General features: G+C 40.2%; 2 protein-coding genes across 7 annotated transcripts in view; one reads left to right on the top strand and one right to left on the bottom strand.

The window, feature by feature from the left end:
• Nucleotides 1-8,999, bottom strand: part of CREBL2 (cAMP responsive element binding protein like 2) — a 65,857-nt gene extending 56,858 nt beyond the window's left edge. The window contains exon 1 of the mRNA XM_053225841.1: nt 8,673-8,999. Coding sequence (XP_053081816.1) covers nt 8,673-8,984 — 312 coding nt within the window. The 5' untranslated portion in view covers nt 8,985-8,999. The remainder of the gene's footprint in view (nt 1-8,672) is intronic.
• Nucleotides 9,000-9,424: 425 nt separating this feature from the next.
• DUSP16 (dual specificity phosphatase 16) overlaps nt 9,425-23,623 on the top strand; it is an 86,921-nt gene continuing 72,722 nt past the window's right edge. Inside the window, exons 1-3 of one of the 6 annotated variants that reach the window (XM_027035584.2) lie at nt 9,825-10,951; nt 11,042-11,167; nt 16,095-16,223. The gene's annotated coding sequence lies outside the window, so the exon portion shown is untranslated. Of the gene's footprint in view, nt 9,566-9,824; nt 10,952-11,041; nt 11,168-16,094; nt 16,252-23,623 lie in introns of those variants that run through there. The other 5 variants (XM_027035587.2, XM_053225839.1, XM_053225838.1 and 2 more) reach the window with 5 other exon arrangements.

Below are 23,623 nucleotides of genomic sequence, written 5' to 3'. Positions count from 1 at the left end.
CTTTTAGCAATGCACAGGTACTGCTTTATAATAGAAAATAAAGCTAATAAAGCGTGATTTTAAAAAGGAACCACATTTTCCATCATTCCCTGCTACTTACAATATAAAAGCTAAATTCTTTGGCTGAGGCCCTATGTAATCTGGCTCCAAACTGCTTTCCAGGCTTATTATATACTACTCAATACAAATGTTCTGCTTCAGTTAAACTATTTTAAGCACATTTTCCCTGCTGTGTCTCTGACTGTGTGTTTTCTCTTCCTGGAATGAGCTTTCCCATTCTCTTTTAATATCCCAATTCAATCTATTGTTCCAGATCTAAGTGAGTTCTACATACAGCTTTTCCTAAAGAGGAAGGAATCAGTAGTCAGTATTCACCATGTGGGCTATGTACTATATTTGGTGCTTTATGTGGTATTCATTGGAACCTCACAACAGCTCTTGACAGTTGGCATTAATTACCTTCATTTTACAGACGAGGAAACTAAGTTTCCTTCAAGTCACCCAGCCAGTATGTGATAGAGCTGGAATTTGCGGATGGCTGTCTCTTCCCCAGCTCAGGGAAATCTCCTTTGTTCCAACTTCTGTAGCACATTATCTGAGTAAGTTTGACCAGTAATCACAGACGTGCATTCCAAGATGGTGGCATTGCTCATAATACTATTTTGAATTACTTTTACTTTGCATTTTTGTTTATCTTCTCAACAAAACCTCCCGTGAGAAAACTTCAGTGTGAGTTCTCACTTGTGACTTCCTAGCTATTTGTCTTTGAGTCAACTCCTTAACCTTTCTCGACCTCAAGTTAGGTAATAACAATACCTAACTCTTAGGGTTGTTATGAGAGTTAAAAACTCAATATATACCTGGTACAAAAGAGCTGATTGTTGTGCATTTGACTTAATATGGTGATATTAATTTATTTTCAAATTCCACTTAATTTCTATACTAGGGGTTTTTTATACTTTATACTTTTATATAGGGGTTTATACTAGGGGTTTGAGATATTCCTAAGACTCAGTGTCCTAAAGAGGACTAGACCTTTTTCTTTATACAAAAACTGGCTTTACACAAATTTAAAAATAATTTTTCAATTAAAACAGGATTTTACAGGATGCCTGGCTGGCTCAGTTGGTAGAGCATGTGGCTCTTGATCTCAGGGTTATAAGTTCGAGCCCCACGTTGGGTGTAGAGATTACTTAAAAATAAAATCTTGGGGTGCCTGGGTGGCTCAGTCGGTTGAGCGTCCGACTTCAGCTCAGGTCATGATCTCATACTCCATGAGTTCGAGCCCCACATTGGGCTCTGTGCTGATAGCTCAGAGCCTGGAGCCCGCTTCAGATTCTGCATCTCCCCCTCTTTCTACCCCCCCCCCCCGCTCATGCTCTGTCTCTCTGTCTCCAAAATAAATAAAAACATAAAAAAAAATTTTTTTTTAATCTTAAAAACCCATTATTTTGCTATTTAGTCAGAATATCCTTTCTTGCTGTTTAATCAACATTGAACAAGAAGTTCAGTTACTGGTTAAAAATTGTTCCTAAAAGTAAGGAAAAATAAGTTACAAACAGAGATGGAGGCAAACCATAAGAGACTTTTAAATACAGAGAACAAATGGAGGGTTGATGGAGGTGGAGACCTGGGGGGGGCGGTGGGGAAAATCGGAGATGGGCATTGAGGAAGGCACTTGTTGGGATGAGCACTGGGTATTGCATGTAAGCGATAAATCATGGGAATCTATTCCTGAAGCCAAGACTACATTGTATATACTGTATGTTAGCTAACTTGACAATGAATTATTTAAAAAATAAATAAATGAAAATAAATAAATAAAAATGTAAAAAAAATTGTCCCTAATGGTAAATGTCTACATTTATAAACAGGAATATTGTTATTGAATGTTGTCGTTTTTAGTCCAGAGAGCCACTGTGGATTTTAAAATTGAGCACATTGGGACCTGAATTTACTCAAAAAAGGGAAAAACAATTAAAAATTGCTGGCCTTCAAAAACAGCCTTTTTAAATTTTTTACTATTCTTTATAGTAAAAAGAAGAGAAAAAGAATACAGAGAAAGAATACAGAGAAAAAGAATATCGCTGTATTTACTCCAACTATTTTCCTTTAGGGTCAGATGAAAAGAAGCAAAACTCACAAATACTTTCTAGCCTTTTATCTATTTACTTACTCCCTACTACCACCATCATTTTTCGGTGGTTATAAAAGAATTTTTAAGCCTTTTGAAAATAAGTACATCTGGTGTTAGAAATGATCAATCTTTTATTCTTAATATTCTATTTCACATTTATTAAGAGTTGTCAAAACAACCTTGACAACCCCCCCCCCCCCATGTGTGTTCTATATAAATGGAAAATAAAGTTTGGGCTATAACTAGCAAAAGTCCATCTACAACTTTCCTGAGCTCACAACAGAGAAGTTTGCATCTCTCAGAGTACTTCTCTACCTGTTGGTTATGAATTGTTTGATTAAACAAAACAAACAGTCTGGTTATCACATCATTAGGATCTTCATCGGGTTTATATGTCTCGCATCTGTCTATAGCGAGGGATGATCCTCTTTTCCGTGTCAAGCTTCTTGTCAGAATAGATTCTATTCCAGTTTCTATTTTCTTCTTTTTCATTCCCTTTTCAAGTCACTGCAATCTTGCCTGCGCAAGACTGTTTTCAGTGAAACCACCCTGTCCACGGTCACTTTATTGCTAAATCAGAGACCTTTTAGACCTTACCATCGGGACTTCTCTGAGCATCAACTCACTGGAAGCACACTCTTTCCCTGCTTGAAACTCTTTTCTTGACTTTCTGTAACAGCCGTGGTCCACTGCTTTTCTTCTTTCCTAGTTTCTCCTTCTCAGCATCCCTGTGAGCTTCTTTTGGACTGCCTCTTCCCAAAACATCAGTAATTGCCTTGATTCCCAACATCTTTTTTCTCTCACTCTCCATTGGCCATGACTGTGACTAAAATATGGTTAACGAATCCCAAATCTTTATCTCCTGCCTGGACATGGCCTCTGAGCTTCAGACTCATGAATGCAACAGTCTATTCCTCTTCACTTTCCATAGGTACCTTGAACTCAACATGCTTAGAATTAAACTTATCTTTCCCCTGGTGATGTAAGTAGCCCTGTCACCCATCCATTTGCTTGAGTCAGAAACCTAGAAGTCATCCTAGATACTGCCTTCCCCTTTAACGGTTCAGATCTAACTGGTCACTGGTCCTTTTGATTCCAGTTTTTTAACATCTCTTCCATGTGTCTTCTCTCCATTTATATTTAACTCTCTAACTTGTGCAAGTGTCCCTCGTCTTGCTTTACGTCATCCCTTCCAAACCATTTTTGATGCCACAAAATGCACACTGGATCCTGTCATTTCTCCTGCTTAAAATCTTCCAGTGGCTTCCTCACTGCTTGCTTTGAGTAGAGTCCAAGCCCTTTGGCATAGCTTATAAGGCCTCTATGATCTTGTTTATGTTCAGATATGTAGGACATGTTATACAGATTGCAGCTCTTCCATTTACTGTGTGATTAAACAAGTTAACTGTAAAATGGAGGTAATGGTAATTGTGAGGATTTAAATGAGATCATTTGCAAAAAACGTTAGCTGTTATCTTAAATTACAGTTAACATCCTTATTTGTAAGTCTATGGAAAACAGTACTATCACTTCCTGAAGATAAAATTCTTAAAGTAGAATTGCTGGGTATGCATTTTTAGACTTTTCAAAGCATATTGCCAAATTGCCCTGCAGAATAGTTACACCAATTTATACTTTGACCAGTGACATTGAGAAGGCCTGTTTCACCACACTCTTGACCTAATCCTGGGGTTACTCATTTAAAAAAAATCTTTGCCAAATTGATAAGTGAAATGTCATCTAGTTTTTATAGTTAATTATGTCTATTTACATATTTGCTACCGAAAGATCAGATATACACTGATAACAGTGTTATTGCTATTTACTTTTTCTCAGTTCTAAGTCTTAATTTGACATTGAGGTTTTTTCACCTCTTTCATGAGCTGGGATTTTATGTTTTTGAACCCCTTTACCTCCTTCTTTCCTTCCATTTCCTTAGTAAACAGTATGTATTTGCTTAATTTAATTGAATGAAATTGAATTCCTATTAGACTTTTAAGTACTATATTTGGTGCAATTTCCTTGTTTCTTTAGATGAGGAGCACAGACTGCTGTACCGAGAGTTGGGAAACCTGTTTCTAGTCCCAGCTCAGTGCCTGAGTAGCTGTGCATCTTTGGGCAAGCCACTTAACCTCTCTGGACCTTCGCTTTCTTGTATGTAAAGTGAGTGGGATGGTACCAGGTAATGTCTCAGGTAACTTCTACTTCTCATATTACATAGCTAAAATGTTTCTTTCATGCGGTTTCTTCAGGGGCAAACTCTTAGAACTGTGTAGGACCTTATAATGCATAGCAAGGAGTTCAAATTCAATCCTAAAGAATTTAAGCAGGTTAGTACATGATCTGATTTATGAAGCCTAAATATAACTAAGCCTAATAGTTTGGTTTTGAAGAGAGAGTTTGAATAATCTATAAATAGTTATTTAATCTGGCAGCTCCCTTTGCAAATAGGAAGGAAGCATGTTTGATAAAAATGCTACAAATACTATGTCTCCTACTCTGCCACAAATACTGCTCCCCTCCAGGACAGTGTCATCTCTTTGAGGCAAAACTTGCTGCTTTACAGAACTATGATTCATTTGTATAGTGCCACGAGCCCCAGGACAATAGCAGCCACCACCATCCAAAGTCATAGCCAAGACTTAAATGTAAAGTAGGTCGAATTTGTTTTTGTGGTGTGTGTGTGTTTGTGTGTGTGTTGATAGTCCTTTAAAAATCTGTTGAAAGCTAGGTACTCACAGAAAAACCCACATAAGAATATATGCACAAAATTTTAGGGGCCTCCTGGACCCTTGGAAGCCCATCCATATATTCCCTAGCAATACATGAATCCTAGGGTACGAACATTTATTGGGACATTAAAGGGATCCCTGGAGATTAAATAACCAAAAATGCTTCCTTTCTGGGGAGCTGCCAGATTAAATAAATATTTATAGATAATTCAAACTCTCTTTTCAAAACTAAACTATTATGCTTACTTATAAATACCCTCTTCATAAATCAGATCATGTACTAACCTGCTTAAATTTTTTAGGATAGATTTGAACCCCCTTAGCATGCATTATAAGGTCCCACACAGTCTGGCTCTTCCCTGCCCTCATTTTATATTTTTGAGCCCCGCTGGCCTTTCTTTTGCTCTGGAAACATACCAACCCTCTCCAGTTCACTCTGCTTCTACTGAAGTTTCAGAATGACCTCTTTCCTCTGCCAGGACCCCTTTCCCTGGTTGCCATCCTTCAAGGATGAGTTCAAATGTCCTCTCCTCATGAATGCCTTCCTCAACCACTTTTGCCCCCACCCTCAATCCTTTGCTATCCCATCACCCAGTTTTCTCCCCACATCGTCAGTGCTATCACTGTCCTGGCCGTTGTTTTTATTTGCTTGTTGTCTTCTCTCCCCAGTAGAGCATTAGTTCCATGAGGGAAGGGGCCTTGCTTCTCTTATTTATAACTGAACCCTCTGAACCAGGCACAGTGACTGGCACACATTGGTAGCAGGCACTCAATTACCAATAGCTGACGAATGATTAAGCTTCAGCCAGGGGTGGATTAAACACTTAAGAGGGTCTAGGGGCACCTGGATGGCTCAGTCGGTTGGTTACGTGTCCGACTTCGGCTCAGGGCGTGATCTCACAGTTCATGAGTTTGAGTCCCGTGTCGGGCTCTGTGCTGACAGCTCAGAGCCTGGAGCCTGCTTCGGATTCTGTGTCTCCTTCTCTCTCTGTTCCTCCCCCGTGCGCACTCTGTCTCTTTCTCTCTCTCTCAATAATAAATAAAGATTAAAAAAAAAAAACACTTAAGAGGGTCTAAGCACTGAAGATTATGGCACTCCTCCCCCATATTTAACTCTAACTAAAAACAAGACTAAACTGCACACTTACATGTACTGAAATGTCCTAAGTGTATGAGTTGTTTATCTGCCTTTGGGGACTCTAGCACTCACTCATCCCTTTAAATATGCTGGAAGCGGTACATTTTTGGTTCAGCTTGTCTCTGCCTATAAAAAACCTTTCTGGGATTTTGACAGGTATTATGTTGAATCTCGGGAGAACTGACGTATTTATTATATCCAATTATTATTCCCATCCATGAATATCATGTGTTACTCCAATTAATTAGGCCTTCTCTAATTTCATCAGCATTTTGTATTTTCTGGCATACAGATCCCATATATGGTTTGTTAGATTTATACCCCAATGTTTCCTACTCTTTGGAACAATCATAAGCAGTAGTTTTTAATTTGCTTCCACATGTTTGTTGTTAGCATCTACAGAAGCTCTTTTAGTAGAACAAGGAGAAATGTGCTCTTTCGCAAAGTAAACTTGTTCAGGGTTACCTGTTGGACTAATAACAGGCTATTTATCCTAACATTGAAGTACTTCATAACGTGCCTTTAAATCTCTTTAACTTAGCCCAATTGCTACACACCAATCTCTACTATTACTGATGGGTCTACTCGTCCCTCACCTGAATACACGTTAATCCCGCCACCTCCATGTCTCTGTTCGTGCCATTTCCTCTACAGAAGAGTCTTTCCACTGAGCCCTTTTAACCTAAACTAAATCTAAACTATCCTTTGAGGATGAGGTCAAAGCTCTTCAGAAGCTGCCTTCCCTAACAGCCCCAACATACATTGCTCCTTTTTTCTGCTGGACTTAAAAAAAAATTATTTGAGAGAGAGAGAGAGAGAGAGAGAGAATGAAAGCATGAGCGGGGCAGAGGGAGAGAGAGAATCCTAAACAGGCTCCACGGTGAGTGCGAGACATGGGACTCGATCTCACGACCCTGGGATGATGATATGAGCAGAAATTAAGAGACGGATGCTCAACTGACTGAGCCACCCAGGAGCCCCTCCACTGGACTCTTAACCAATATTATGTGCCCCCCAATCACTAATTTAGTTTTTAATTAGTTTTAACCTGTGCCTTGTTTCCCTGATTAGATAATATATATTGGGGAGGCCCCTATAATAGCTATCATTATAGTACCAAATACATGGAAGGCATATGAAAAAGGGGGCAGAAGTTTCAAGATGTGTCAGTTAAAGCAAAGCTGGAGCTTCAGTATGTAAAGGGTATTTCATATGTTCTTGCTGAGTCTTTCAACTAGGCAAGATCGTAGGACAAGGATTCTCTCTTTTCCTTCCTTCCCCCAAACTCCAACTCCTCCAACTAAGCAGATTTGAGATGCAGATCCTTTTAAACTACCCCTTCTAAGCTGTTCTAAAAAGAACAGGTCTATGGTTAGCAGATTGTTGGAAGTTTACTTCAAGAACATAGGTAATCCCACTAAAGCTGCAGTAACATCTCCTGGCCACCAGAGGACCGGGGCGCCGCGGGAGAGATTGATTCCCCCCCAGCAAAAGTCTTAGAGGTCAAAGGCAGAGAGGCAGAAGAACGTGGGCTCTGCATCTGTGGCCTTCAGGCTTACTTGACTGCCCCAAGTGCTCAGCGGTCTCCCATCTCCAGATAGGCTCCTTTTCCTCTTCTGAATGATGAGCTGGAGGTTCCCAGAGGCTAACCCCAATACTAACCTTAAATGATTATCAGTAGTAACAAATGCACTTTAGTTGCAGGATTTAAATACAGAAAAGCAGTACAGAGATCTTTCTAACCCACCCCAAACCTGCCTCTCAGTTTTTTGGCCAGTTAAAAAAAAAAAAAAAAGTCCCTCAGGCAGTGTCCAAATGGACATTCCACAACAAAGATGCCTTTAGGGACCAATGTCCCAAATCCAGCACATTGTAAATGGAATATTTTAGGAGCTAGATTATTCCTGCACATAAATTCTGGCTCATGGAGCAGTCCACTCGCAGTGTGCTTTTCCGTCGTTAATCACATCTTTGTTATGTGATATCCACGTGAGTACTTCTCAGTAGAAGCAGCTTCATGCTCAAATGCTCAAAGAACGCTAGAATAAAGCTCCGATTGTCCTATTCACTGATTCCAAGTCCTGGTTTGTCACCACCTCAGGTCTCCTCTAGTTTTCCAAAGAGTGTAATGTAATCTCACAGGAGAGCTATTCTGATTAATCCAAATTAAAAAAAAAAATGCACGAAATGTGTAGCGTTAAATCAACAGGGGCTTGCACCTCTCAAGAGACAGTGAACCTCCGGTCTGATTTAAAAATGATTCGGCGCTGCCCGATGTAGAAAACACGCTAGAAAAGAATTTTATGCTGCCCACACTCATTAAAATTTGTAAACGTAAACAAGTAAACACAAAGTAAAATAACGAATGTGAGAAACAGTCATGTGGGGTCTTTAAACGACAAACACGTGTAGATGGCTGAATGCCTGACAGACAACACACTACAGTGATTTTTCTTAAAGTACCTGTAACTTCTCTTTCACAAGAGACGGCAGTGCCCTACATTTGGGATTCATCAGACTTTTGAAGGAGTGATTGTAATTCTCTCAAATCATTGTTTGCGTTTCTTCGTGCTAGTGAGGCAGCTGGAAACAGCGCAACCAGGAGGAAGAAGCTCTGGGTCTCCGGGGGTAAGTTGGGGGCGGGGGGAGGAACACGCTTAAATACCTGTTGGGGCGCAGCCCCCGGCCCGGGGTCGGGGCTGGCGGGCGCGCGGGCGCGGAAGGAGGAGGCCGCGGGGGCCGCCTCCTCGGGCAGCCCCGGCTCCTCCCAGCGGCGCCTGCGGAACCTGCCAGTGAGTCGCCGAACTCCGGAACGGAACGTGACCCGACCCCTCCCCGAGCGGCCGAAGCGAGGCGCGGAGTCGCGCTGCGGACCCGGGCGGCCGCGGGATGGGCGGGCGGGCGCGCGGCCCCGCCCGGCGCCCACCGCCCTGCCCTCGCCTGTCTCCTCCTTTCCCCCGGGCTCCGCTGAGTTCATTCACTGGGATTGGTTTCAAGTGACGCCATCTCTTTATTTTTAAACCAATGACCTCATCCGCGCTTGAAGTTTCCTGACCAGCGACTCTTTCTCTTTCCCCCCAACCCCCCACCCCACCCCCCCGCCTTTCCCCCTCTGTCTGTGTATCACTGTTTGGGGGGCTTTAATCAGTTTTTAAACGATTATTATCACTTCTCCCTCCCCCCCTCCGCTTTCCCCACGCGGCCCCCCACCTTCACCTCCCCAAGTTCTTCACCCCTTTCAACATTGTTTTTTCAAGGCTGACGGGGGGGGGGGGTGTGGTGGTGGAAGAGAAAGAGTGAAGAAAAGTTGCAAACGTCTTCCCTCTTTCTAAGCTTCCCACCCCCACCCACCCCTCAGAGAAGGAGAAGATAATATAGTGAAAAGAAGAGGAGGAGGAGGAGGAGAGCGCGACGGGACGGACGCGAGCGGGAGCGCAGCCGCCCTCCCGGCTCCGCGGCGGCGCCTCGCACGCCGGGCAGGCGAGGGGGGCCCGAGGGGAGACGCCGTGACAACTTTCATTTCCCCCGGAGGGAGTCGGGAGGTCGGCGGCCCCAAAAGTAAGTGGCCTCCGGCCGGCGGCGCGGACCGTGCGGGCGGGAGGGCGCGGGGCTCTGGGGGCGCCCGCCCGCGCCGGCAGCATGGACGCTCCGCGGCGCGCCCCGACTGTGTGGGCGCCGTGCTCTAAGCCCCGCGGGCTCTGCCTCCCCGGGCGTCCGCGCCACCTTTCCGGGAGGCGGGGTGGGGGCGACCGCGGCCCCGAGCTGCACGAGCGTCTGAGCGGGGGTGTAGGCCTTGTAGGGGGCCGGGCCGGGCGGGAAGGGGGCGGGCGGCCGGGCGCGGGGTCTCGGTCCGTGCGCCCCCCGGCCGCGCCGGGGCGAGCGGGCCCGGCCGCCGGATCCCGCCGCGAGGAGCCGCCGCCGCCGCCGCGGGACGCGGTACCTTCGCGGGCGAAGCTGCTCACTTCCAGGCGCGACTGTTACACAACACGCCTGCCAAGTGGGGCCCCGGCCTGACTGTTCCCATTATCCCAAATTCGCCTTTGGTGTAAGCAGCGAGGCCACCTGGGTGCTGACGGTGCTGCGTTCTCCAACCAAACCGACCAACCAAAAACTCGGTTTTCACGCTGGGGCCCCAGTCACGGTGTTGGGGGCGCGCCCGTGACTTCTTTATTTACACTAGCCGTAAAACGTGAGAAATAAGAAAGCCCAAGGGGGCAACCGAGGGTCTGTTTATCATGTATGGCTTCAGGTAATAAAACACCAGGGAGAAAAATATTTATGCAAAACTGAAGTTTTCAGATAATGGGTTAATTTCCTAGAACAAACCAACAAAAACCCGGTAATTGAGAAAATACGAGTAGATCTGAAAATGAATGGATACTGCAAAATCCTAAAGGAGTTGATTAAATGCCAGCTGCCAAGATCCTAAAGCCCTGGGTGTTTTCAGATTTTTTGGAGAAAGCACACCTCTCACCAGCCTGCGATGAATAAAGTGGAGAGGAAAAACCTGTTGCATAATCCCATTTGCCGTGGGGTTTGGTGTGCCGTCCCCTTGAACCGAGGGGAAGTGAGTTAAGATGCAGGGTTTTTAAAACTCTCTGAAGTTTTTATTTACCCAGTGCTGTGGCTGCCACTTCTGCTTTAAAAGATTATAGGTAAATACTCTGCTCTTACAAGTGAACCAAACCTATCAAACCTGTTTAGAAAATGACCAGGTATGTTTCTTTTCTTTCTTTCCGGTGTGTGTATGTACGTGTGTGAGAAACTTACCATCCATGAAAGACCTTCTAACTACTATTTGGGGAACGTAGGCTGTCAGAAAAATGCCTCTTTATGCCACCCATTTTGTGGGGCGGATTGAGAGTGCACTTAGGTGACAACTGTTTCCTCAAAGGGTGTATACGATTTCAAATTCCATGAAGAAGAGCGCTTTTTAAAGTTAAGGTAAATTTTTAAAGGAAGAAAAGAATTCTTACCAGTTAATTTTTAATTATTTACCTTTCCTTAATTTTTAATTATTTACCTTTCCTTGAGAATCCTGTATATTGGTGGACACACAGCTTGGGAGGCCGTAGTTAATTGAGATTTTTGGAGTTCTGTATTTGGTGATGACAGCAAGCTGGAGAAATAAATTGAAAAACTAGGAATTTGTGGCTTTGGGTAGGTATTTTCATCAGAATGTGACGAGAGACCGTGAAAATTTTTTTGGTTTTTGTTTTTTAAAACAAAGTTGTAGAATTCAGTGAGTTTGAAGACTGTTGTGGAAGGTTGCTGTTAAAAAAAAAAATGGGGGGGGGGCGGTGGTTAACACTGAACATCCTATGTGAAAACTTGAACTAAGTAACACCAGCCCAAAGAGTTGTTTTGGGTAAGATTATACTTATCAAAGTTCCACGTGGGGGAAAATTAAAAATGGTTTATTAATTCTGGTAATATGAATAGTGTATGAAGGAAAGTCGGTTCAAGCACTGTAACCCTACATTCACATGTAAAATAATTGAATAGCTATAAAGTAAAAATAGTCATGAAAAATTGAGGATTAGGGGTCTCTGTGGCCAAAAACTTAATGGCAGTAACTGTAAAGGGGGCAGAGGGAAGGTCCTGTTAACCCAGTTCTTTTCCTTTTTCTTACACGTTTTAAAACTATTTGTAGAAGTGATGCTGAGATCAGGTCTGAGATAGGTGCAGAGTTTAGGCTGGGGTCAGAAGGGCCAGGGTTGATGCTGTTTTCTAGAAATGCTTGTATCCGGAATTTGATTCCATAGAGGTTTTGGTATATGGGATTATATATTGATGAAACTGATTTACATAGCTGTCCAGTATTAATGTTTTCCTATTTTCAACCAGTCACAATATTCTAAATATAATTTACTAGAATTACCATGGAGTTTATCCTAGAAACCTGACTTTTCCCAGATTATCAAAAAAAGAAAAAAAAAAGTGGAATTTTCTATCCTGTGTTACTGATTAAAAATTTCACCGAACGTATCTTTAAAATGTTTTGTATTCTCAAGGAAACACTACTTTAAATTGAAGAAGTAAATTAATATAGAGTAAGTTGATTTGGATCAGAATCCCAAGAAAAGGGAGGAAATAAATCAGGGGAGACAGAAACCAGATTTTATGATAGACTTCAACAGATTGGAAAAACTAGTTAAAAGGCTTCATAGGAAAAACCACAGTGGATGCTTGATTGGCTTTTTAAAAATTGCACCAAAATTTAAAACCAAGACACATATCCACCATCATAAAAGAAAATATTACTAATATTGTCTTAAGCAAAAATGTAATTAAGAAAGTAAGTCTTGCCCAAAGCCACATATGATCTATTCTAAAGCCAGATGTCAATTTTTTTTGATTTTCTTGTGTTGTGAATAATCTCCTGTTTTTATACATTCCATTAGTCCAGATGATCAAGGGTTGGCTATGTAAAGGGATGAAGTTCATAAAGGTTGGCTGGCTTTAAGAGGAGGCCATTCTCAAACACTGAGAAAGGGAGTTTGAAATTTAATCAAATAAATGACTGGAGGAAACAAGTGACTCAAAAAGAAGGATTTAAGGCACATTACTAAGAACAGGTACAAAGAAATAATAAAAGCTTGCTAGGGGTATGATCGGTAAAGAAGGAGATGAGATATATCTTGGCATGAGAGAAGAAAGGCATAAAGGAAAAAACTCTTCAATACCAAGGCAACAAGAAGGAGGTAATGAAACTTCACCTCCTTAATTGAGATGAGATACCTCATTATAGGTATCACCAGAAAGTCATGAGTTTCATTACATAAAAAAATTAATCTTGGGGGAAGGGATGGGTAAAGTAAATTATGAGCATAAGTCCTAATTAAATGAGAATTTAGAACTTGAAATTGCCAAATATAAATTTAAAATGGAGACCCACTGCAATTTCAATTAAGTTATTAGAATGGGAGAGATAGGTTATAAAAAGTTGGAACTATTGACTAAATTGATTTCTAGATTAACTACAGATATAAATCAATCAAAATATTTATTAATGATATACTGTTTACATATACTGAGGTGGATACCAAAAGCTGGAGACATGGATCCATGTCCTTAATAAGGGGAGGAGGATTATAAGAATTTGTAAGGGAATTATGTACATATGAAATGATACACAGTTATCAGACAGCTGGGAAGTGCCAAATTCTTGGTGTAAGGGAGAAAGAGATTGGGGCATTGGGGGAGGTAATGGGAAGATAATCTTCATAGAGATAATAGAATTTGACCTTGGCCTTAAAGGATGGTTAACATGTATATGGAGAAAAGGAAGTGGGGGAGGTCATTCATCCATCTCTTCATCAAATTTATTTGTAGCCTCTACTATGTGCTAGACGCTGTTCTAGGAACTGGGCATACAGTGGAAAATAAGAAAAGTTTTTGTCCTTATGGGGCCTTACATTCTAGTGGGAGAAGAGTGAGGGACAGTAAATAAGTAAACATTACATGGAAAATCTAATGACAAATTTTGATGTCCAATGAAGATAATAACGGGCAGGGTCAAGGAAATTATAGAGGGCTAGTTACAGTCCCGCTTATTCTGTGAATAACCTGTTTTGTGTGTGATATCCTGATGAATGTTGATGATACAACTTTTTAGTATTTATTTGCAGTCCAAACCAATTTGTGTAAAAGTCTACACATTATCTTTAACCATTTTTTTTTTAAAGAAACCTACGTAACATTTTTTAGATTGAAGCATGCAGGCTTTGAGTTTTTAACTCATTAACAATTTACCTACGATTCTTTTGCTACCATTTGCCAAGAACCTGCTTTTGCAGTGATGTTAGTATGATTGTTTACAGCTTACCTAGGGTAATGATGTACATATTGGGCTGAATGCTTAGATTCTCCGTCAGAAGCAATATTCCAGTAGCCATCGTGCTGTAAAGCGAAGCTAAATTCCAAGGACAGGTTGTTTTGACGGTACCTTCTCGAGAACATATGAAAACCAAAGATGTACAGACAGTAGAAGTAAACTGTTCATCTTAATGATCGGATAAGAGAAATAGGGTAAAGGGTGACACCTCTGCAGGTCTTGTCCACACAGTCCAAGATTCCAGTGGCTGTTTTGGGCTGCGTTGTATTCTGTGTCCGTAATTACGTCGTCTTCAGTGTTTGTAAGGGAGTTAGGGGTCTTGCTGGAAATACTGTCTTAAGCTTAGGAGCTTTATACTGTTTTTCTACAAATAGTAGAAACTTGGAGTGAAATGTCAGTTCCGAAATGGAGAAGTGTGGACTCATTGTAGTTATCTGACCTTTGGGTTTTCTTTTGTTGTTGAGAAGATGTTCTTTATAGTGTCACTGAAATTTTTTTAGTGACTATTTCATGATTTTGGACACATTTATGAAGTACTTCTCAAGCCTTCCTTAAGAAATTTGTTCCTTCGTTTTCTCCATTATTTCTCTGTAGTTTTAAACTGAAAAAGATATATATATATATATATATACATAGCTGAAATTAAGATAAAAGATTTATATTAAGCATATATTACGTGTGCTTCTACAGTACATTCTGACGTACTTGGGATGAGCCTGTGGAAAAGAAAAGTTTTCAGAGGAGGTGGGAAATTCTTTAGCATTCCCTTGATTTCCTTCTAAACTAAATATTTAGAGAAGAATTGTAGCTCTAAATGCCAGGGGTGTGTGGTGTGTATGAGGACAGCAGAACTCAGATTTGTCTTAGTGACTGGGTGAGGAGTGGGGCAGACTGCAGTTTACAGAAAGAAGATGCACTGTAAATTGTGATGGTAAATGGCAAGGTAATTACTACTAAACCGTTTCCATTCTTCCCCTTAAAATTCATGAGGATAGGCATGTGTAGAGAGTTATATGCTACTTACTGTTTGTATTGCAGCTCCTGTCCTAAATAGTGCCTAGTAGAGTCGTCTTTGGATAAATATTTATTGAATAAATTCTCAGAACTGGTATTTTTGATCATTATGCCTCTAGCTTAGAGCATTGTTTTTTGAGCTTTGAGTTGAAACCTGCAGGGGGTTGCCTTATAGCCTTGGGCACCTGACTTGTTTGAGGAGTCTACTCACTCTAGAACCTGGACCCTGACCTCACCTCCAGCTTGCCTGATGCCGGCTGACCTCACCTCACCTTGTCCAAAGCAGTAGGGGTGGGGGTGTGGGGGGTTGTCACCTATCAACTCCTTCTTTTCCTGAGTTGCTAAGCTGTGTCCTCTTCTGGTCACTTCTCAGAACACTGAAGTGTTGCCAGTCTGGCCTATCTTATCATGGGTTTCTTTTGTTATTTTTGTTTGTTGTTTGGTTGGGGGAGAGGCATATTCCTCAGGAAGATAGTTCTTGACTTTGTTTTGTAAACTGTACGTGGTATATAAAGCATGGTATTATTTTCTTTTCCTTCCTAGCTTTAGCTAAAAATCTAGGGTTCTTTTGAAAATGAACTGGTAACTGATCTTTTGATATGAACCAACTAAAAACACTGTTTGTTTGTTTGTTTGTTTGTTTGTTTTGAGACAATCAGGAAATTAGAACATGGAGTGTGTATTAGATGATATTTAAGAATTATAACCATAAAGTTTTTATCCATGTTAATAGTATTGTGGTTATGTTTAAAAAGTCTCATCTGTTAGAGGTACATATGGAAGTTTTTATAGGCAAAATGAAATGATGTCTAATACACGTTTTTTAAAAACTTCAGGACAGGCACAAATACACACAAATGGGAAATAAGTAAAACAATATTGGCAAGTTTTTGATAATTTTTAAGCTAGGTGATGGGTATATTGGGGTTTGTTACTGTTTTCTGTATTTTTATGTATATTTGGAAATGCCCATAATAGCTAAAACATATATTGCCAATTATAACTGTAAAGGAAGTAATTTAATACAGTAAAGTTATGTGGTTGGACATTTGAACTAATTTTTGATTATCTCCATTTTGCATTTTCTATAAGTTCTTTTAGTAATGAATTTTTAGAAGAAGAATTTTGTAGAAATTTGCCTTTTAGAAGTGTTTTAAAACTCTTAACTTTGAGACCTTGTGATGATATACTTGTAGTTTATAAATTGCTTTGACGTATTTTGTCTTTTATCCTCAGAACAAGATACGAGTTATCCATTTTACAGATGAGGAAGCTAAGACCTTAGACTAAGTAATTTATCCAGATCCCCAAACAAGTAAGAAGTGGTGCTAGCCCTGGAGCCGAGATCTTCTGATTCATTTTCAGGTGCTTCTTTTTTTATGTACACATTCTTGTAAGTGTTCTTTTTTGTGGTGTTATAAACCAGTGGTTTTCAAACGTTGTGGTGTCAGGACATCTTGTACGCCTTAAAAATTATTGAGGACCCCAAAGATCTTTTGTTCATGTGGACCGTATCAATATTCAACATATTTTAAATCAAGAAATGTTTAAAATGTTTACTCATTTAAAAATAACAAACTCATTAGGGGCTCCTGGGTGGCTCAGTTGGTTAAGCGTCTGACTTCGGGCCATGATCTCATGGTTCGGTTGTTCGAGCTGCGCATCAGGCTCTCTGCTGACAGCTCAGAGCCTGGAGCCTGCTTTGGAATCTGTGTCTTCCTCTTTCTCTGTCCCTCTGCCACTCATGCTCTGTCTCTCAAAAATAAGTAAATGTTAACAAAAAATTAAAAATGACAAACTTATTAAAGGTTAATGAAAAAGATCTTCCAAAACAAAAAGTATAGTGAGAAGTATGACATTTACATTTTTCCACTTGCTTTACTGTGTTGTTTATTTTTTTTAATTTTTATTAAAAGATCTTTTTTTTAATGTTTATTTATTTTTGAGAGAGACAGAGCATGAGCAGGGGAGGGGCAGAGAGAGAGACACAGAATCTAAAACAGGCTCCAGGCTCTGAGCTGCCAGCATAGAGCCGGACACGGGGCCTGAACTCACGAACCCATGAGACCGTGACCTAAGCCAAAGTTGATGCCCAACCAGTTAAGCCACCCAGGTGCCCCTACTGTGTTGTTTAATAGTTGGATTTCCATAACTGCTTTTAGATCCAATCTGTTGCAGTACAGTGTTCGGTTTGAATTATATGAGGAAAACCCTCAATATACAGATACATAGTTGAAAAAAGGGTGGACTATTTTAATATCTTTTCATGTAATTGTGGATATCCTTTGTCACATCAAAACTCAACAAGTTGTACATTCTGTCTTTTATTCATTCTCTCCCTCTTCTCTCTCCTTTTTTCTCTTTCTCTTCCTCTTTTTCTTTCTTTCTCTCTCTCCTCTAGTTCTCTCTTTCTCTCTCTCTTTCTCTCTCTCTTTCTCTCTCTCTTTCTCTCTCTCTTTCTCTCTCTCTTTCTCTCTCTCTTTCTCTCTCTCTTTCTCTCTCTCTTTCTCTCTCTCTTTCTCTCTCTCTTTCTCTCTCTCTCTCTCTCTCTTTCTCTCTCTCTTGCTTCTTGGGGGCAGGGAGAGAGAGAATCCCAAGCAAGCTCCACAGTCAGCTTGGAGCCCAATGCGGGGCTTGAACTGAAGAACCGTGATATCATGACCTGAGCTGAAATCAAGAGTCAGACGCTTAACCAACTGAGCCACCCAGGTGTCCCAACAAGTGGTAGATTCTTAAAAGTTAGTTGCAGTATTGAATGTGAAACCATATCAGTGAATTTTTTATACTCTGTAACATTAAAATTTTGTTGGTCTGTCCTCGAACTTTGGATGGATCTTTGACCTGTATGTGATTTTGAAACATCATGTGTTGGTGATTTGAAAAATAATGGTTTACTGAGTTATGCAGATCTTTCAGATGTTGACATATTTGATTACACAGTATTTAACAAATCACATTCTTTTTTTTTTTTTAATGTTTTTATTTATTTTTGACACAGAGAGCATGATCGGGGAGGGGCAGAGAGAGGGGGAGACACAGAATCTGAAGCGGGCTCCAGGCTCTGAGCTGTCAGCACAGAGCCCGACATGGGGCTCGAACGCACGGAGTGTGAGATCATGATCTGAGCTGAAGTCGGATGCTCAACCGACTGAGACACCCAGGCGCCCCTAAATCACATTCTTTTATATGTCCATTATTCTCATCAAAAAAGTCTTTCAGTATTAGGAAGTGGTCAAGATTTTGCTGTCAAGTTCAGGTTTTCAAAAATTCTTATTTTATCTTGAAAGCTCAAATTTTATCATTGTCAACAGATAGTGTCAGTTTTTTCCTTGAAGTGTCAGGCTCACTTTATTCATGTTAGAGAAAATATCTGCCACATACCTCAGTCTGATTAGCCATTGTCTGCCACTCATTCTTTTAAGCAAAAATGGTATTCTATGAAAAAATCATGGTTTAGCTCCCAACTCAAACCATTGCATAAATGCTTTTCCTTAAGGCAGCTGTTGTAGTAGGTATGCAGCAGAAGTGTTTCTTGTATACTTACCATTTCGTCACACAATATTAAAAAGACCAAGTTCTCAGGAGTCAGATGCAACAAAAATAATAACTCTGACTGTTTTGGCAAGGACATTGTGAAGTGAAACCGACTTTTTAAAAAAATGATTGATGTAGTGAAGGATATAATTATTACTAGTATAGTTCTGTACTTCTGCCTTGATTTATGCTAAAGCACCAGCAGTTTTGCCCACCTTTGCTTTTGTACCATTACAGCAGATATCAACATGGTTTTTTCAAGATAAATCATGAGACTCAAAACATTATTTAATACTTGGAGTAATTCAACAGCATTTATGTTCGTTGCCAACCATTCACATGAAAGAAGACCTTCTTCGATGATTAGTTGGCATGGATACTAGAAAGTGAAAACAAAACAGTAAGTCCACCCACATCTACGGATCTGTCCACTTATAAAGCATAAGTACTGTCCTTAAGGCAAGATATTAACTTGTAATTCATGTTTGCAACAAAATCTTTAATTTGATGAGATACTGCATCATTTTTTTAAGTGGCATTGCTGTGATTTCTTTTACTAATTTTTCATCCGGCATTCAGCAGTGTTAACCATACCAACCAGTGCCATATGGTTATTTACTTTGTATAATGCTTCGGTGGTCTTTTTATTTCTTAAAACATTTTTTTATGTTTATTTTTGAGAGACATAGATCATGAGCAGGCGAAGGACAGAGAGAGAGGGAGACGCAGAATCTGAAGCAGTCTCCAGACTCTGAGCTGTCAGCACAGAGCCCAACTCTGGGCTCGAACCCACGAACTGTGAGATCGTGACCTGAGCCAAAGTCAGATGCTTAACTGACTGAGCCACCCAGGCGGCCCAGTTTTTTTATTTCTAACATGAAAAATCTTTTGGTTTTAAAGAGCTCATCGTGTCAATGACTAAAACATTTAATTTCTTTAAACACGAGATGAATTCATTGGGTGATAATGAAGTTGTGGAGATGATAGCAGATATTAGCAGAAATTGCTATTGCTGAGAGCATAAAAGTACTAAGAACACACTCAGTTAATTTCTGAAAACGTACATATTTATGCCTTAAACTTTCTACCTTAGAAAATTAAAAAAACATAAGAATCTGTTAGTTGGCAGCATGATACATTATCATCACACACCACATATCCTCTGGATTCACTGTTGTACACTCATGAGAGAATGAGAGCAAAAAAGGCAGATTACATCTTTGTATTACAAAAAATTATTTTGCTATTGTGGATCCCCCAGAAGGGTCCCAAGGGCCTCCCACCCAAGAGTCTCTGGATCACCCTTTTAAAATGCTGATATAGGGGCGCCTGGGTGACTCGGTTAAGTGTCCAACTCTTGATTTTGGTTCATGATCTCATGGTTCATGAGATTGAGCCCCACGTGGGACTCTGTGCTGACAGCGTGGAGTCTGTTTGGGATTCTCTCCATCTGTGCCCCTCCCCTACTCATATTTGATGTCTCTTAAAAATTAATTAATTTAAAAAATGCTGATATAAACTAGCACCATGTCCTATCATATTTTTAGAGGAGTCTAACATAGACATCTATAGCAATTAAGTAATGTTTCCGTCTTGACTGATTAATTTGTCAGGAAGAAGGGAGTATGCTATTGTGTGGGATGAGCCATGTGACCCAGAGACCATAATGGGTGGAAGGTCATAGAACATCAGAAAGTGGTTGGTAAAGGGTAGATGGAAGGGAGGAGTCGGTAAAAGCATTCTACCACTTAACAAAAAATGAGCATTTGTTCTCCTGTTTTTCTTTTTGTAAACTAGAAAAGCTATTAGCCCATATATACTTACATCTATAGATATACGTTCATACTCATTTATGTCTGGGCTCGAACTCAGGAGTACTTGGTCATTTTTTGGGGTGGGGGGAGCAGAGAAGAGACAGTATCATAATTAAGAGGATGGGTGCTCATCACAGTCATTTGTTCTTCCAACTAGGGAGGCTGTTGACCTTTCTTTCCTGAGGAAGCTGAGGGATGACAGAAGACAAATAAGGCTAGAAAGAAATTCTGAAAGAAGAGTGAGTGGCATAGCCTTTGCCGATCATGGGAATAGCTGTAGGCAGAACTGGGCTGTGGACGGAAGTGGAGAGATAAGCACTGGAGAGTAGAGAGGACTGGGAGTGAACTGGGTTCTCCCGTGTTCTGGACACTGGAAGAAGTACAGAGATGGGTGCAACAGGAGTCTTGGAGCTGAACGTATATTTGAGAGAGTTCTATCAAAATACAGTTAAAATAACTATTTTAAATAATTGCACTGGATAGTCTGCAATTTTTTATGTCTTACCAACATTTAGATTTAATTATTATAACCCATGTATTTAATTACAGTAGGAGAAAATAACAATGCCACAAGTTTGGTGCAATGCTGGTAAGTCTCTAAGCTTTGGTTATGGCATCAGTATATGAAAATAGTGGCCAGGGCAGGTTTGGAACTGAAAATTCAAGAGGGAAATTTGAATACTTTATTTTTTACTAACAGGAGACCGAAGAGTTTAGTTCCAATAGATCTCCTTTATCAGTTTGTTATATATGTGGTACTTATTTCCAAAAAGGATTTGAGATGGCGGAAGGAAGGATCTAAGTCAATAATCAAGAACAAACATGATTCTAAATTGTGTTTTTTTTCCCCTGTTCCCTACTGATGACATTTTAATAGAGACATATAGTTGAGGTACTGTAATTAAATTGGTCTTTATTTACTATGCAGGAGAAATATAATCCTGTCCTCTCTTAGTTGCATGTAGCATAAGCAGAGTATATTGTAAAGGGAGTGAGTTTGGGCAGGAAGATCATAGCATGTTAGAGAAAATTTTTTAAAAAATTCAGGACTGCTTTCAGCTGTAGTTAACAGAAAGCCACTAGCAGAGGTTTAAACCATAAGCCGTTTATTATTGCACAGTTCAGAGAAGTTCAGAGGTAGGTGGTCTCTGTTGGTTTAGCTGCTCTGCAGTGTGCTCAAGGCCCCAGCTTTGCTCTGGTCTTTGACTCTGCCGTCTTTTTGCATGTTCATTATTGCCACCAGGTAACAAAATGGCTGCCTCACTTTAGACATCACATCCCTTTTCAAGGCAAGAAAGAAAGGGAACCGAGCAAGCAATCCCTCCTGTGCTTGCCTGACAGAGAACACAGTCTTTCCCGGAGGCATCCATCCTATTTTCTCTGAAGTCTCATATGCTTGAACTGTTTTACAAGACTGCCCCTAGTTCTAGGAGAGGCTGGGGAACTGTGTATGGCTAAGGGAAATGGCATGGTTGGGGTAGTGTGCATCATGTATCATTTCCTAGGCTTTGACACGTTGCATGCTGCCCAGGAAGAACTGGGATTCTGTTAGCAAGTTAGAAGGGAAGCAATGTCTGTTGGGTAGCTTTGTGTCTGTCACAAATATGCAGAAAGGAAAGCCCAAAGGATACTAAGTAACTTGCTAAAACAACTTTCTTTTAGTCTAGAGAGTGTTTTGAGTGTTCCTCCTCAAATAAGGCCATATCTATTTTCTTGTTTTAGTGGAAGGTTATACAGACCTATATCCGTTAGTTCTAGAGCTAATTTAAACACCGTTAGGTCTCAGTCTTAGTGTGACATAAGAATATTGTATTAGATAATCGCAGATATAATCTCCAGTTCTAAAATTCCTGTCTCCTTTTTTTCCCTGTCTTGACCACTCCACATTTATTATCTTTTTTCAATCAAAAAAGTGAACAGGATTAGAGAGAAGATACGAAAACGTATGGTGTTTCCTAGTCATCTTGATAGCTGCGTAGGATCTTTAATAAAGATCTTGATGGCAGGGCACCTGGGTGGTTCAGTCTGACTCAAATGTCCGACTTTGGCTCAGGCTGTGTATCTCACGGTCCGTGGGTTCAAGCCCTGCTTTAATAAACAGTAAAAAAAAAAAAAAAAAAAAAAAAATTAAAAAAGATCTTGATGGCACAGAAGGTTAAAGTTAAAATGGGGTTTTGACTTTTGGGCAGTTACTTACACTACTACTGCCTCAAGTTTCTGCTGAAAATGAAAACTAAATATTTTTATTTTAATAGAGGAATATGTATATACATGTGTGTAGTCTATAATCAAAACACCCTGGGTACAGTGTTCTGAGAAATTGCCCTTTGTCCCAACAGGAGGCATTTTATCTTTATTTTTATTTTTTAATTTTTATTTATTTATTTAACATTTTTTTTAATGTTTATTTTTGAGAGAGAGAGGGAGACACAGAATCTGAAGCAGACTCCAGGCTCTAAGCTGTCAGCATAGATAGAGCCTGACATGGGCCTCAAACTCACAGACCTCTAGATCATGACTTGAGCTGAAGTCAGCTACTTAATGGACTGAGCCACCCAGGCGCCCCCAACAGGAGGCATTTTAAACTCTATTGTTAAAAACCTGGTAGAACATCCCCTTTTGCTTGTTGGGCATTTGTTCTTATTTGTTAATACTGTTCACACTGCATATTTGCTTTAGATAAAATTAAAGGACAACCAAAGGAAAGTGATCTCCTTCATGCATTATGGCAACTAAATTTTACTTGATTGAGGCAGAAACTTTGAGGTTTTGAGTGCCTTAAAAAGGGATTCTACTTGTGTTTCAGCAAGAGCAGTGATCTGGTTCCTCATATAAAATCCTGTCAAGTTTATATGAATTTGGATATACAGTGAGTTGAAAATCGTATTCCCACCTCTAGCAAATTGCAGAGCAATTACACTTGCTTATAAAAGAGGCTGTTAAAATGTTAACATAAAAAGTTTTAATCTTCTATCCAACAAAACTCTTATGGAACGATCCCACTGCATTTTATTTGTGGTTTATTTGTGGTTTATCAGTATTGGGAGACCCTGGAGATTAACATTGTTAACTGTGGCATTTAGGGGACCAAAAGGCACCTGCACTTTTGGGTGTATTTTTCAGAATAAAATGCATGTATGTATAACAATTTAACAGCTGCTTAAAACAGCTTAGGGGTAGCTTAGGGGCATTTAATTTCGTTACCACAGAATATCCAAATATCAGAAACTTTTTCTTCTACAGAAAGCCTCTTAAGTATGTAATTAAAGCAATTGTTTTCATTTTTCCTTATGTGAATGACTAAGAGCCTTGTTAATGTAAATATTCAGGAAGCTTGATTTTATAACCAACAATAAAAATCTTGTACAGCGGAAAACCCCATCTCTTGTCCGCAGTCCAACTGAAAGACAAACTCAG

Source organism: Acinonyx jubatus, chromosome B4 (genome assembly GCF_027475565.1).
Source record: "Acinonyx jubatus isolate Ajub_Pintada_27869175 chromosome B4, VMU_Ajub_asm_v1.0, whole genome shotgun sequence".
Classification (NCBI taxonomy): domain Eukaryota; kingdom Metazoa; phylum Chordata; class Mammalia; order Carnivora; family Felidae; genus Acinonyx; species Acinonyx jubatus.
Note: the sequence above shows the minus strand (reverse complement) of the source record. Positions and strands in the feature narration are given on the sequence as shown.